This window comes from Lasioglossum baleicum, chromosome 5, assembly GCF_051020765.1.
Source record: "Lasioglossum baleicum chromosome 5, iyLasBale1, whole genome shotgun sequence".
Classification (NCBI taxonomy): Eukaryota; Metazoa; Arthropoda; class Insecta; order Hymenoptera; family Halictidae; genus Lasioglossum; species Lasioglossum baleicum.
In genome coordinates, this window is record NC_134933.1 from 16,111,378 (window position 1) to 16,127,589 (window position 16,212).

Sequence of the window (16,212 nt, forward strand, 5' to 3'; positions counted from 1 at the left end):
ACTAATAACTAGACAGCGGATGTTTATGCGAAATATACATTTTCTGCCAGAATTGCGACAAACTGGAACGACATAGAAATTTATTTTCTTTCCTCGTATGTTGAAGGGGTTGTAAATAATACAACAGTATTTTTAAATTTTTCTAATGGTCCGTTTTAAATTATACCTACTCATTTTTGCTATAAATGCATAAAATCCGCTGTCTACTAATAACTATATAGCGAATTGAAATATTATAATGGCATTTTCTATAAAATTAGGTCGTTTCTATCTAACGAGATTTGCTTAACAAAATTTGTAAGAACAACTGCACAGTGCTGCTTCGTCGAATACAGACACCATTATCTCGGCGATTCCTGATTAGGATTGTGTTCTGGAGACCTGTAACTACATCACGTTCTCCGGCAAGTGTATCGCAGTACCATTTTGATATTATGTATATTCCGAACAAAATATTGTTTCATCTTCAACCACCGGTTAAATGTTTCGACAAAATTATTATCAGTTTCTGAAGGATCTTGGCAGTAAAATATGCAGCGAACGTATACCGTCATTATCGTTCGCCAATATCGAGAGAGGATTAAAACGAGGCCGTGCTCTCCGCTGGAATTAATACGGAAGTTACGCTGCAATTTCTATAGGGTTTTTTAAAAGGTCGCTCGTTGGAAGGTTTCGAAAAGAGGCGGTTTTTGCGGTGGAGAGGAATTCTCGAGGACGGTGACACCGGCCTTCCGTAATTTTAAATGATGCAGAAGCAATCTCGTGGCTTGAACAACAGTCGCTTAAGTACACCGGGGAATTAGGGTTGCGCGTTCCTCCAGGCTCCCCCAAGCTGCACCATGTCAACCCCTTTCATTTTCTCATTCGCGTTCGCATCGATGCAATGGTAGCGGTGCTCGCCTGGGAATTTTGCATGGAGGTTTGCATCGATCTTGATAATCGCAATCGAGAGAGTGGAATAAAACAAAAGGCTGTCTCGCTGTTTTATCGCGTTCGTCGAACGATCTCGCCAATTTCGAAACAAAGATACCCGTAATATATTGTGCAGTATATCCAGAATATTTGTATAGGACAGATTACGTGGCACGAAAATACAGGACAAATAATATTAAAGCTGAAAGGGAGGTCGAGTCTCGAGCCTTGGAAAATCGCTAAATCTTTCACTCGGAACATTTCTTTTGCCGTTTCAAAAATGAATTTTGCCCCGTGACGACACGCTCAAAGGATTCAATGGAACGACTTCCTCGGAAGGCGGCTTCTCAACAACCTCCACGGCGAATCTATTTTTCAGAAATTCAGAGCAAAGGGGAGCTTGCAAAGTTTATGATCGCGAGGAACGCGATCGAACGCTGCAGTCGCTTTGTGAAGTCGTGTGTTCCGTCGAGGAAAATAACCTATCCCCGCCTTTGAACCGAAGATCGTTTGTAATTCTCGCGATCCCACTAACCGGGGGACGATCCCGGAAGCTAAAAAATTAACTCTGGTATAATGTTCTGATAAATATCGAATAAAATTAAGCACTAGATCGATGAAGTGATTGCGCGTCAAATTTTCGTAGTCGATAATGGGGGGTCAAACGTGTTCCGAACACCGTAGAATTCTTTATAGGCTGAGTCAGTGTTCTGCCATAGTCACGCCGTGAAAAGAGAGAGGAAAATGACCGGATCTGCGGCCTGCTACGTCACCGGAATATAATGCAGTCCTCCATTGCATTGTGGCCGTTCTTCGACCATTGGAGAACCCACGAAAGAGGTTCTCCGCTCTCAACGTGAGTCCTTTTTCGAACAGCACCGCACAGGACCAGCGAAATTTAATTAATACCAACGGTGCTAATAGCGAACGCAATTTTCCGGATGCCTACGTTATCACGTTAATAGGATTGGCTTTGATAAGAGCAATGCGGTAGAATAATCTCGGCCATTGCATTGCCTCGTTAATCGCGCGACGTGCAGAACACGTTCTCGTGTAATTGGGAAACATACTTCTGTTTGCACTCGGTGGTGATAATTTCATTACAAATATTAACGCGGGATAAAAATTCTTTGCGTTGATTACGAGAAAGCATTCTCCTGTTCTCTCGATTATTTCAATTATTTCGTATTGTTCCACGTTTTGTCTGGTATTTCTCAGAGAAACGTTTGGTTAAATTCTTGTTGAGTGGTCTTTTAATTATTCCGCATGCATTGCGCTGCCTGCCAATTAAAATGATAGTGCTCCCAGAAAATGCAGTTTTAAATATTCAGAAGGATCGCGAACACGGTGCTCACGCCAATTTATTTTCCCGTGGTCTTTTACAGTAACTACATTGTAAATTTTGTGAACTTACAGCAAAGAGGGTGCGAGCAAACTCCTACACACCAAAGAGATGTCAGTCTCTACATATAAATATCTACAGTCGCAATAAAATCTTTCCTACGACATACTAAATAATCGAACATCTTCAAAGCGCAACAACTTCCGCAGCTATTTACGCGCATTAATTTCTGCTAACTTCCAAAGCGTATACTTTTCATCGAGGAAAACGGGAAACGAAAATTTATTCGGAGAGTAGTGCATCCTTTCGAAGAATAAACAAGCAAATGAATTATCCGACGGGATAGGAACCGGCAGTGTTTAACCAACCGTGGTATTTCAAAAACCTACCCGACGATCTTGATAATTGAATCCCGCAAAATTCCAGGCTCGAGATTGAAAATTTGTGCAAATATCCGTGTCGGATTCGGATTTGAATAATTTTAATTACTTCCGGAAAACTCGCCGCGCGGAGAAGACGAGAGACGGAAGTGGAATGGTGTTAATCGAATACAATTTTAAGCCGCCCCCGTCGACTTTATTTCGATTGCTGTCAAGAACACCGACTCGTTTCTGAGAACAGTTTTTTGCAGGGATCGAGAGAGATTTATGGGACTCTTTAATCGGTTCTATTTAAAACATGGACCGCAGAAATCCTCTTTAAAAAAGCCGTCCTCATATTGCGAATTTCGATGAAAAGGCAAAACAGAGTTCGCGGGGATTTATGCAAAGTTTTCTTCTTCTTAAACGCTTCCTGCTGGAATAGAATTTACAACGTACTTGAATAGAAATGCCTTCAAAAATACGTTTCACAAGTGATTAAACGAATCTGATTTTATTGAAATGATCGGTCCTAATAGCATCTCATTAATTAGTATCCTAATTAATCAACATTTCTACTTAGAAATGAATCTGATTTAGGTATAACAGGAAAAATAGTAACAGTATTAGTAGTGGCGTTAATTAACTATGATCCATAAATTAAATCCAACCTAGGCGCTCCCCTATGTAGTTCAAAAAATTGGCTGCTATCCAAGGGTTGAATGAAAAATTACAACCGAAGTGTTTATTTCGATGCCTGGTTGTTGAGCTTTTATGAGGCTTGTTCGCTCCACTCGAGGATTCTAATTTTCGTGCTCGGGCCATCTCATTAAACTGTCTTCTATCGTTTTTCCGGTCCCTTGGTCCGATTCGAAGGCAAGGGTGGCACGTGTTTGTGTTTCATCCGCGAACAACGTGCCCCGAGGAAGAATTATGAAAGTTTCGAGTGTGCCGCGTCGACAACAGGAGAATGAGAGACGAGAGGAAGGGCGGCGAGTGTCAAGGTACACCGGGACAGAAAGTTATTCGCGTGTGTTCGCCGTCAGGAGCCTTCCAGAGCCTTATTTCGCCACATTTCCAGGCTGACGCGTGCTCGTTCAACCCTTATGTCCATACCAAAAATTCCCGCAACGTTCAATAACACTGCCAGTCGTCTGACGGCGAGTTCCAGCGCATATCTTCGTGCTCCAGTTTAGATGCGTTTAAAATTAGATGGTGAATTTGATACGTTTATGGAAAAAATTAATAGATGAAATTTCCCTCAGGACGGTTCAGAGAATTAGTAGAGGAAAAAGTTTCGAGTTGGCTTGAATTTTGGTCCGACACAGTTCGTTACTGACCTACGAATTTTATATCATACATTTATCAACCAAACGGTGGAGAGAGCAAAATTTAACAAAAAATTTTATAAAGAAAAATTAAACCGACTTCGAAAAAACGCACTAAAAAGTATAAAATAATTTCCATTTAATTTCTGTGAATACACACGAACTTAAATACAATACAATCTTTTCGGAGGCGGCGCAAAATTGAAAATTTTCGACACTGGAAATTACGAAAATCCTTAAATTCTTCTACATGCTTTCACATATTAATGTATCTTCTCTTCCCACCAACTGATTTCCAAGCCCACAGAAAAAGAGTAGACAACTCAATAATTAAATAAACAACCGAAATGAATTTTCTCGTCAAATAATTATTATGGACAAGTGAAAAGAAATTCGATCATCGATGACTGTTATGAGAGATCGAAATAAATTTCTCTCATCGATAACTGTTATGAGTCATCGAAATGAACTTTTCTCATCGATAACATCGAGCAATCGACAGTTTTTCTTCATCGATAACCGTTATCGAGGAGGATCCAATTTTTTGGACACTAATAACTGTTATTTGTAACCAAAAAGTATAAAAATCGATATTTTCTAATCATTTTGTTCTCCGAATTTTTTCCTTTATATTTTTTTGTACATTATCTTAAATTTCAATAATAATCAACTTTACATATATGAATGATTTTTATCGTAGAAAATTTCATAATAAATGTTATTTTTGGTCCCTGCTGCGAAGCAATATTTTCGTTTAATCGATGCGGGATAAACGAAATTCGCGTCGCCTCCGGAAAGTTCTCCAAATATTTTTACCTTGTATCAACTGGTGTCGTGGCACAAAGCGGTCGATATACGGAAAGCGCAAGCACGAGGTTTTTTGCGAAATAATTTATATTTGTTCGGCCATTCGTCAAACTCAAATTCATGTCGTAGGGAGCTTTGGGAATATACACGACACGCGTTTCCATTTTATTGCAATCCAGAAAAGCTTATTTGATCCGCCATTTCGTTTCTACGAAACAGTCACGTTCCGAGCACACTTGAACTGGTTCTCGTTTCGGGCTCGACTTATTGTTAGTGTCACTCAGAGAAGCCGTCACGCGACCCATAAGGAGCCCATTTTTATTCAGACAATAACTTCTTGCTGGAATATGATCGGCTATTAACATGTTCGGAACGGGAAACAACTCGTCGAGTGATCTTAATCATTTCATTGGATTATGCACAATTCTAGAGGACATCAGTCCTCTAGTATGTCTCTTTTCCTCGTGCGTCGACGGTCGCTAGTGAATTGTATAATACGATCAGATACGTTAAGTAATAAAGTATAGCTCAGCTGGGTCAAAGTACGGATATTACACCGGTCGGTGTACAGGCAAATATTACAGGTAAATATTATTGATTTCCGGGCTCCGGGGACACTAGCATTCCAGCGAACACCGTCACAAACGGAATCCGTCGCGTCGCGTCCCTCTGCGGCAGTTTATCTCGCTAAGGCACTTTTATATTATCCCCGCAATCATGAGTTCTCAATCAAACGGCAGTTCAGAAAATTTACTGCATTCCCATCAGTATCTTCATTTTCTCGTTTTAAAGATCACCATATGGTCGTTGAACTTGTCCATTTATCGACTGCAAAATAGTCCCGGTTCAAAAACACAAGATCACTCACTCAGAGTTCGATAATATTTCAAAAAATACGAGACAAATTTTGTATATTTACCAGAAATAAAATCATGAAAACAACTTTGGAAGGCTCAAAAAATAATGCAATTTAACTGATGACCTATGTTTTAAACGGCAATATTTCAAAAGGGAAAGTATGTGACATGCGGCGCTCTTTCTTACAACCACAGAATGTCCACGCATGTTTCAGTAACACCGCGTTCCTCTCGCAAAGAAAAATAGAACAAAACTAAATCAAGCATTGAACGTAAATGGATGCTCTGTGAATTCTATCGCGTTTTCCAATGTTTATAAGCCACAGAAATCACGATGAAGCTACCAAATTGAAAAGAAACGCAAAATTCTTGTTTGATAGGTCCGAGGATCGTCTAACTCTAACCGATCGGAACCACCACACAAACATGTCAATCCATACAGGAACAAATTAATCGAAGCATTCTCATAGAGGATCTCTCTATCCCCAATATTCTGGACCAGAGCACGCCGCGGTTGGTTAGTTGGTTTCCACATTCGCTATTGACTATACACATCGGCGCGCTACGAGCATGCATGTGTATCTATCTCGCAATGGAAGCTAATTAGTGAAGCGAGTTCTCTTTCAAACGCTTAGGTCCTCCAAATTAGTGCTTGAAATAATTGGTATCTGGCTCGTTGCCTTATTCGACATTCTTACATCATTCATATCTATACTTCGTACTGTGATCAACGTCTTCAACGCTTTACGTGTAATGTGATTATGCACAAGAAAAACGTCACATCTCGAAATTTTTCGGTTTTCTCGTTTTATTACATTAAAATACTCGCCAGAGTATTGATAAATACATTTTTATGTTAATATATACTTATAAAACTAACCCCATAGATAGCCTTATTAAGTTCTATTTGTTTTTACTTGCAGTCACAGCTAGGTAAACTATCAAAGGACTTTGAACCGCTCTCCCGCAAAAGTTGTATTTTTATATTTGTGACGCTTTTCTTGTGCGTGAGCGGCATCAGAAGAATTGTCAGTTTCACGGGTCAACATTAATTTATGCATAAAGATCCGCAACTAACATATAAAGCATGTCGGTTCTTGACAGGAATACATTGTATTCAATTTACTCAGTTTAATAAGAAACTTTTGCTGCGGATTACACGTCGATACACACAGTGTATCCCCTAAGGGGATGCTGCGCAGGAAGGAAAAAAGTCTGCCGGAACTCGGATCGATTTTTTTTATTTTTGATCGGAGCTCGACGCGATTGCTCGACGTTTAATGGCGCGTAACAGCCCGGAAATTACTCGGAAGGATTATCCGATGATTTTCATGTAAAACCGAGATTTTACGAGCGGCTTAGCATATTTGCGTGCCGTGAAATTGGACCGGTTGTAATTTGCGTAATTCCCAGAATGTGCCTTACCTCGGCGCAGCCTTTGTGGTCGTGTTTTAACAATATCCCGAACATCGGCGCACAGTATTCCGATAGTTATGGTATCTCTCGTGAAATTTCGAGCGATTCCAGCCGATTATTGGCCGAACAGAAACTCGATGCACGTCCAACCACCGTTTTCGAACCTGTTATACTGTTAACGATCGTCAACTTTCGAGGGTTCGTTTGACGCAACTTCTCCCCAAATGTTCTGCTATTTCACACTAACGAGAGGCGATTGTGTGTGATTGGCAATTGGCGATTTATATTCACGATTCGATCGACGATTGTCGAAAACCTGGAACAGATCTAGTTGACCCCGCTTTGTTTCGGGGTGTATCAACACGATACACGATGCACGTGCTTCGACTCTAACGAACCTTCGTTATCGAGCATAAAATATTTAGTTCTGAATCACTCGAAAATCAGATTGCAACGGTAACGAGCTTTTTAGTAGATTTTTTCGTGGAACGTGCTAGCCAACGTGGCAGACTCTCTTCATGCTTTTATAGACCCTAGCACGAATTATCGTGCACTTAATTGCTTATTACGCAGACTCACGCCATGCTCGATCGATATTCTACTTTCAAGACTTTGTCCGACATTTTTAACATTCTGATTCCTCTGGGCTTCGTGAGGAAACGAGAAAGCAATTTTCTTGGCCCTTTAATGAATTTTGTTCTTATTTAAAGGAATAACAGAAGTCTCTAATTATTTGAAAATTACAATTATGGTGGGTATAACACCAGGATTGAATTTATTTCAATTTTGCTCGACTTTTATTATATCTGCTAGAACAACAAAAAATATATTCATTCGTTTATTGACGTAAATATTTTTATCATTGGAGCAGTGCTGGCCTGTTGAATTAAATAAATTTATAACAGTAACATTATACTTCGTGAACGAGAACATTTTCTAACTTACTTTTCAATGGGTCTAATAATACAATAAATAGAAGTCTGATGTATCTACAATTTTTCCTGTTAAACAGGATCATGGATTGAAAGTTCAAGTATAACAGTTAGACGAAAGAAAATATGTTTGATATCATTCGAAAATAATCATGTACATACTCTAAGGGTTAAGTCATAGAATGAAATTACATTAAGTGTAGAGTTTCAAGGCTGCACCTTTGCTTCAGCATCGATCTATTCAGAAAGCTTATCATGACTAGACTGCGGATCTTTATGCTAAATAAAAATTGTTGGCATTAATTAAAAAAGCATGGGAGCCAAGTATGAATTTATTAAATTTTAAGGAATGCATAGACACTCTAAAATTCTAGTAATCATTTTAATGTTTGAAATGACACCAACTCATTTTTACCATAAGTACATACAATCCGCAGTCTAATCACGACATCTCCGAAAGCTTGTGAAGTTGAAGTCCGCCAGGGAAATTTCGTGAAAAGGATGAAGATTCTTCGAGCGAATGTGATATATACACCGTCGACAGAATTGACTTTCATTGTCTTCGAACTGCTCGCGTGCATCGTGATTTATCTATCGTCCTTTCGGTCGAAGAATCCCGCGAAATTATTCAACCCGGTGACCGGAACTGCCGATTCGAACCTCCGAAAATTTCTTCCGGAAATCCCGGGGACAACAATGGCTTCCCGGACGATGCATTATGTTCCCGTCCGCGGTTGGATAAATCAATCGATTAGAGCCGAGTGAACGAATTTTCCGTGGGTTTTCACGGTGTTTCCGGGAAGCACGGTTTCGCTTTACTATTGTCAGGCAGGAAACGGGAGTCGGTGACTCTCGTTACAAGCTTTTCCTCTCAGGTTTTCACAACCGCGTGCCACGCGATGCTCGTAAATCGATTAGACTACCGTTGTACGCGTCTTTTCTTTTATCTTGCCACGCTGGGCAAATCATATTTACTGGGACGGGCGTGTTCTTCGTATTTTCGGCTGTGGTTTTGAGAAAGAGAATTCTCCAATTGCTGGGAGACAATGAATTTCTAAGGTGACTCACCTTCCTCGTCCAGCAGGATGTTGTCCGGTTTGATGTCACGGTGGACAATTTTGTGGCTCTGCAGATAGTCCAGGGCCAATGCGATTTCGGCGACGAAGAGGATCACACTTCTCTCTGTGAACACCACTTCCTGTTGGATATGGTAACGCAGGTCACCGCCGAGAAGCAAGTCTGACACCATAAACAGGTCCTCTTCGTCTGAAACGATGAAGAGATCCTTTCAAACATCCTGGAGAAACGCTAGTTCCACGTCAATCAAGAAAATCCTCTTTCAAGCATCTTGCATAAAAATTATTCTTCTATATCCAACAAGGACATACCAATTGCTCTCCCTGCGTTCCGAAGCGTACCCATCTTAATTCGTAACACTTCTAAACAAAGTAATTATTCTGCCTCATATTTTTAGATCTGTTGCAACACTGAAGCTACAGGCCGCTGGCCAAGTAAAGTAAACCTCGAAAAAATATATAAAAAGATTTTTTAAAAACCACGCTTATATTAAAATGCACTAAAAAGGAGAAAATAATGTTTTTCCTGGTTTTCTCTAGAAAATACCGAATCTAGCTAAATGATGAATAATATTTTCCCCCAAAATTTTAAGCAACTAGTTCAAAATTTCCTCCGTTATAAAATTAGTGTCGGAATAGATAGAAAAATATACTACAAATTTAAATAAAATCATGACATTAGTGACTATAAATAAAAGCGCCCACGAAAATTACGTCATTATAGTTTAGCGCTTATTATTATACCAGATCCCTTCTTTGGAAATTAAAAAATGTGATGAAGCGAGACAAGTTTCATCCATCTTCTGTCTCAGTGCTTTAAAAGCAACGTCGAACGACTGCTCTGCCGAATAATTTAAGTTCGCAGCTGTTTCATTAACCGCAATAAGAACATCGAGCTACCTAAAAGAAACGTTTCGAAGATATGTTTAAGCGAAAGTCATAAATAGTATGTAGCTACAAAATATTCGCGGACGTAGGCTTTTTAAGAATTGAAGTAGGTTTAGTCGAGTTAAAATTCATAATGGCTTCGTCATATATATTTAGAACTGCAACAAATTGATATCGAAAATAAACAATGAAAAATATTCAATTACTGCAACGACTGCGTATTCCCGATTCTCGATTGATTACACGGGTTTTCACTAATTACTTCATTACTTAAACAAACAAATGGAAACGCATGTAAATTGGAGATTCGAATGCGGAAACACACAGTTCCGATCAAATTGAACAAAATAGTAACGAATGCAAATTGAATTGAAGTCCCAAGATTAACTCCTGCAGCTACACTGTTTAGAAAATTGGGTCATTTCATTTTGAGGATGAAATTGGATCGCCGTTGGCATTCGTTTCTGGAAAAAGTCCAGCTCTCTTAACTAGTGTGGAATATACAAACTGTACACAAACTACGCGGGTTTAATGAATTAGTATTGCAGCAAGAGGAATTGTAATTAAGAGCAACGGTCTGTTTCTGTTCGAAACTGATCCGAACAAGCTGATTATATTCGCAACGTGTTTAATATCTCTGCAAATTACCAGAATAAATCCTCTTTACCCGCAGAATCAAAAGTTTTACATCTCGTTCACATAAACATCAATATGCACGTCGCAAAACACACTATTAGTTTCACAAATTAATTCGTAGCCACTGCCATGAGTCATTTGAATTTTGTTTCAAATTGAAATTGACCATTGGCTTCACCAGTAAGATTCAGTAAATATATAGACAATAATGAGGACTATTTTACAATATTTCAATAGATATTGCTTGTTTAAAATTGAATTAATTAATTTGTCCATCCTCTAGGAATTCATTCTTGTTTAAAATCGAACGACGATTCTACGAAGGAACATCCAAGAATTAATTCTTACAGCCATTGACAATTCAATACACAAGGATGAAAAATATTAAGCTCACACCCGTAATGAATATCTTTCAGTGTCGTCACGCCCTTCGAATTTTCTGGGCACTGTGGAAAGCAAAATTGCGAGCGAACTGATGAAAAGATCGAGCAAAGGGCTGGAGGGTGGAGGGAGCAAGTGTTCACGATCATACGAGCGAAAGCTCGATCGTTATTCAAGCGTGGCGTCTCGTGAGCTTTAGTGAAAACGGGGCTTGCCAGTCAAGAGGAGAGAAAGATACTCTGGGACATCAATTTTCGTAGAATTCACAGAAACGAACGAACGAACCCGAGGAGCAGACCCGGCGAGCAACCGCGAGTCTCATTAAAAGGTGAGCGTGTAAATATTCACAGTTGAACCGAGAGGGTAATCCACGCTTTTAATGGAGAGAGATTTCGCGGTTAATCAAGCCGGCGCGGCGGAACGAGCGGAAAATCAGCGAGCCACGGGGATCAGAGTCTCTCTAATGTTCTCGCCGAGAGTGGCAGATCGATAATGCCGACGCTAATTTGATCCTCTTCCTGAGAAAGCGACGATAATTTCGCCGTCCTCCTTCTCCTTCGCTGGAATAATAACAAGACTCTTCCAATTAGAAGCTAAAGAGACTTTAGCTTCTAAAGCTAAAGAGACTCGTCTTGGAATCGTGGGACTCATCCTAAAATTCTGCAACATTTTCTAAAATACCTTCAAGCTTATACTACTTCGAGGCTACAGAGTTCAACTTTTCTAAGGGAAGCTAGGACAATTTCATATTCGCAATTCTCTCGCGAGACAGCACCATAAATACTCAAGTATATGTATTAGCACTGTAAAATTCAATTTTTCTAAAGGAAGTTTTTCTATTTTTGCACTTATCTCTATAAGTTTCTCGACTCATCAGAAATTCTCACTCTGATCTTCCCAAGTGGAAATGAGGATGAGAACTCGGGGAAGTGTACTCCAAAATGTATCTCAATTATTAAACACTGCCAATCAAATTAAAAACTAGACAACATTCTCGTGTAAATACTACAGTCCAAAGTCTGTAAAGGGTGTAGCTGGATCAGGGGGTCAAAACTACCTCTAAACCAAACTGAATTTGCAGTCGTAATAGGGTGACAAAGAAAAACAGAGTTTTCAATTAAAAATTCAATTGAAAACTCTTCAATTGAAAATTCTGAAAAAATCAGACATATTTTAGCTATTATCATACAATACACATCTATAATTTTTCCAGGATTATTAGCTTCGAAACCGAATTTTAAAGAATTTACAAAAATTTTGAAATGCCGATTTCTCGTAGAAGTTATGAAATACTCAGTTGATATAATTGCAGTTTTAGAATGTTAGCATCTCGTTATGGTTGTAACATATAGTTTTTCAAATTCTTCAAAGTGGGTGCACATAGTAAAAAAATCAAAAAAGCCGGTAATTTTCTATACCCTGTGATAGGAAAGTTGATATGCTGCGGGAATCACACAATAAATTAAATAGTAATAAAGCTAATTGCATAAAAATTACACTGTCATCTTGAAGTATAGCCAGACTTGTATACGAAATAGAACACTTGATCTGTAATAACCTAACCATTTCTCATGCGGGAAAATTGTTGAAAATTGATGACTCTAATGGGACTACCCCCTTAAGTTGCACAGTGTTGTTAGTAGCACGTAATCCACGGCGCACGAAATTGATTAACAAGTGAAATCAATTAGCCGGACGGGGGAATCGGAGGACAGCTTACCTTGGAAGCTGAACCACAGGTTAACGAGACAGGGGTGTTCGAGTTGCGAGAGGATCTCGACTTCCCTCGCGACGTTCTTCAGTGCACCCCTCTCGGCGCACTCACCCTTGTGGACGTACTTCATCGCGTACATGTTTCCGGCGCGATCCCGCTTCTGCACTATGCACACCTATTAAGAAATAATTAATTGCTCGTTAGCCGACTAGAGAGGGGAGGGATGAATGATGTGGCCGGCAAGGCGCAGCGGGGGTAATTAGCTGTTGTTCGGAAATGAAGCGCACGCGAATGTTGCAAGATCGAGATTGCGGGAAGTTTGAATTCCGCTCGGTAACGAACGAACCTGAATTACGAATGGGGCTGCGGTTCAATGCAACCCGGTTGCATTGAAAAGTTAAAGAGTTTCACTCCATAATGATTTTCTGCGTATTCCTCCTCGTGGTAACTTCGAAGAGTATATTTGAAACATGGTTTGTAAAAATTCTTTTTAAACATCTTTGTATACTTTAAGTTTTAATAAAGTTGAATGAAAACATTGTTGAAAGTAAGAATTCCAATTCGAACGAAATTTCTGAAATATTAGAAGCAAAAATTTTCTTGCAGCAACTGAAAAATCAAATACAATACAGTGAGAATATTTGAAAACACTGTTGCGTTATTTCCAATTCGTTGAAATGATTAAAAAAAGAAATAAGCGATTCGAAAATATCCTTTAAAATATTTTAGAACAATAGGGTAGCGAATGGTCAGTCTGATATTTTCCGACCGTCAGTTCCATGGTACAGGGGATGAAATGTAGTATGAGTTGGGGATAAGAGGTGGGAATTTTCGAATTTATACTTTTGGGACACCCGGGGTTGGGGGTTGAGTTATGGGACAGACTACACAAGAGAATCTAGTTGATTATTTTTTACCGGTACGCTGTTCCTGTTCGCGGTTCGAAACAGAATGAGAAGCAACATTTTTTGGCTTTGTATTCCGGGGATGAGATTTTTATCTCGAAAGGTGGCGTCGCGCGGCGGCTAGAGAATTTGGAGGGCGAAATTGGCCATCTTTCAAATGTCAGACACGTTTGCATTTAACAGCGAAACTTGGAGGAGCAACTTGGAAACAAAAGGTGGAGATTTTCAGACTCGCGTGTGCGACGTTAATGGGTGGAGGGTGAATAATGGGGGAGGGCTGTTGGCAACTGGGTGGCAGACTATTTTTCACCAGTGAGATATACTTTCGCCAAGCATGCTTGAAAAGAATGCGGTGTAACTTGAAGGTAATGAAAGGTAGGAATTTTTAGATGCGCATTCAGTTAATGGCCGGGGAACGAGTTCTGGAAGAAAGTTTGCCCGGAGGGTTGTTTTCCAGGGGAGAGAAGCAGCTATTCTGCTGAGATCTTTCGATCGATGAGTAATTTAAATGTTTCTCGAAACCGAAGAGTTCTCGCTTCCCAACGGCAACCCAATAAGGTGCAATTAACAGAAAGAAACGAGAACCGACATCGAACTGTGCGATTTTTATGAAGTAACATTTCGAATACTACTTGTGATGTTCAAATTGTGATAATTTTGTAGAAATAAATAGTACGACAATAATCCTGAACTCGTTTCAAAGCTTCAAGCCTCTACTTTGACAACAGATCATTCTTTTTCCCGAAAATATTTTTGCATGACATGCCTGGTGAAAAACGGAATGCATGATGTTGCTCGAACAGGTCACGCATTAAAACCTCTGTAAAACATTGAGAAAAATTTCTCGTGAATGAATCCATTTGAAGATTGAAGCTTCCTCTTTACAACGGGATCTTAAAAATGGATCTACGATTCTTTTTGGTTGTTTTATGAAACAAAGAGGAGTGTTCTTTAAACTACTGTGAAATTGACGGTACACTTCACATTCAAAAAGTAATAAATCGTCAAAAAGAAAATTGTGAAAATAGCGAGTACTCGAGTTAAAAGGGGTTTTTGCAATTTTTAAAGAAAATGTAGAACACTCGTAAAAGGCAGAAAATCTGAATGTAAAACGGCGCACTTAACCAGTAAATAAAGTAACACGCGCAACAACACGAGACTGAGAGAAGTTCGAAATTTTAGGTGCAGTTGATCGAGGGTTAATTACGAAATTGTTGCATGAGGGTAATTAGCTTTCGTGCGGGGCAAGAAGGGGGCCGCTACGCTTCTGGATTTAATTAAACTTTGTAAATAACGTAATTAAACGTCGAAAAAGCGTGCACGTTAATTTAGAAAAGTTTGAATATGTCCACAATACGCCCGCGGGCCGTCTAAATACATATATGAATACGAGAGAACGTTATGAATATGAAATTAATTGCGTGAGATTTCGTGAGCGTTGTTGGACGTTCACGTATTTAATGAATGCGATTGGATGGCAATCAACTTTCGTGATAGCGTTACGGGCCGTGCGGCGCGGCTGTCATATCCTCAACTAATTCAATTAATGTGATTATTTAAACGCGTTCCCGGAGAACGGCTCTCGGGCCATTATTCCCGCGCAGTGTGCCCGATATTACAGGCGTAACCTAATTTCGGCTTCGATCCCCGAAGCAAACAATCTTTCATTTGCAAATTATAACAGGGATTACTTTGGTTGATGGCGAACAGGTATATCGGATCCACGTAATTAAACGCACGCCCGGAGATTATAACGAAAGAATGCCGCGGGCTTGATTACAGGGACCATAATTAACTAGTTGTCGCGTACCTTGCCGAAGCTGCCCTTCCCGATGGCGCGCAGGATTTGGAAGTGGTCGAAATTCACTGAAACAGACAAAGATCATCCATTGTTTATCCAACTTTCTTATTTTTCAAAGGTTGCTTGTCAGAACTTTTTTTCCACTGATTAAGAAATTCATTGTAGGAACAATTATTTCTTTTATCCCACTCCGTTGTCAAGTTGCACATTTCATTTACGTTAAAATAATGCAACCCACTGACGGGAATCAAAATAAATACGTTCTCAAACATTTTTCAATTTTCTATCCCCAAAATACAACTTCTAATTCTCGGGTGTAGCAAAATAAAAATTTGCTTCTTGATTGTAAGAAACGGGAGCCACATACATATGTATATATTTAAAAATTGTATATAGATGAAAGTTATTCTTCGACATCCTTAAATTTTTATAATTTCTTCACTGTTTTACATTACACCTACTCGTTTTTCCCACGAATGCACAAAATTCGCTGTCTACTTGTAAGGCAAACATTCGCTGGAAAATATTTATACGTGCCACGAACGCCGAAGGTCGCTGTGTATTACGGTGCATCGTTACAGTTAATTATTTGTGAGATTGGAAACGACCATGGGAGACAATGGAAAGCACAGCATTGTTTTATGCTGTTTGAATTTACGTTACGAATGAACGAGCGATTTTGAAACGGTGCGACGGCGCGTCCGAGCGTAAAATTTTAATCCGAAACTAATAACCGGCTCGGATAGCCTCGGTGGAATTCATTTGACGATCGACCAGAAAGTATTCAATTTCCCACGGCAGAAACAATGCAATGATTTCAGAGAGTGAGAGAGGTGGGGAGGAGACCTATGGAAGGTG

At 39.5% G+C, this 16,212-nt stretch overlaps 1 protein-coding gene across 1 annotated transcript in view; it reads right to left on the reverse strand.

The window, feature by feature from the left end:
• The window catches only part of LOC143209213 (serine/threonine-protein kinase 32A), a 38,153-nt gene that overhangs the window by 6,911 nt on the left and 15,030 nt on the right, over positions 1–16,212 (reverse strand). Inside the window, exons 3-5 of the mRNA XM_076424581.1 lie at positions 15,364–15,419; positions 12,655–12,823; positions 9,022–9,219 (exon numbers count right to left, since the gene is read on the reverse strand). Of these exons, the coding sequence (XP_076280696.1) occupies positions 9,022–9,219; positions 12,655–12,823; positions 15,364–15,419 (423 nt within the window). The remainder of the gene's footprint in view (positions 1–9,021; positions 9,220–12,654; positions 12,824–15,363; positions 15,420–16,212) is intronic.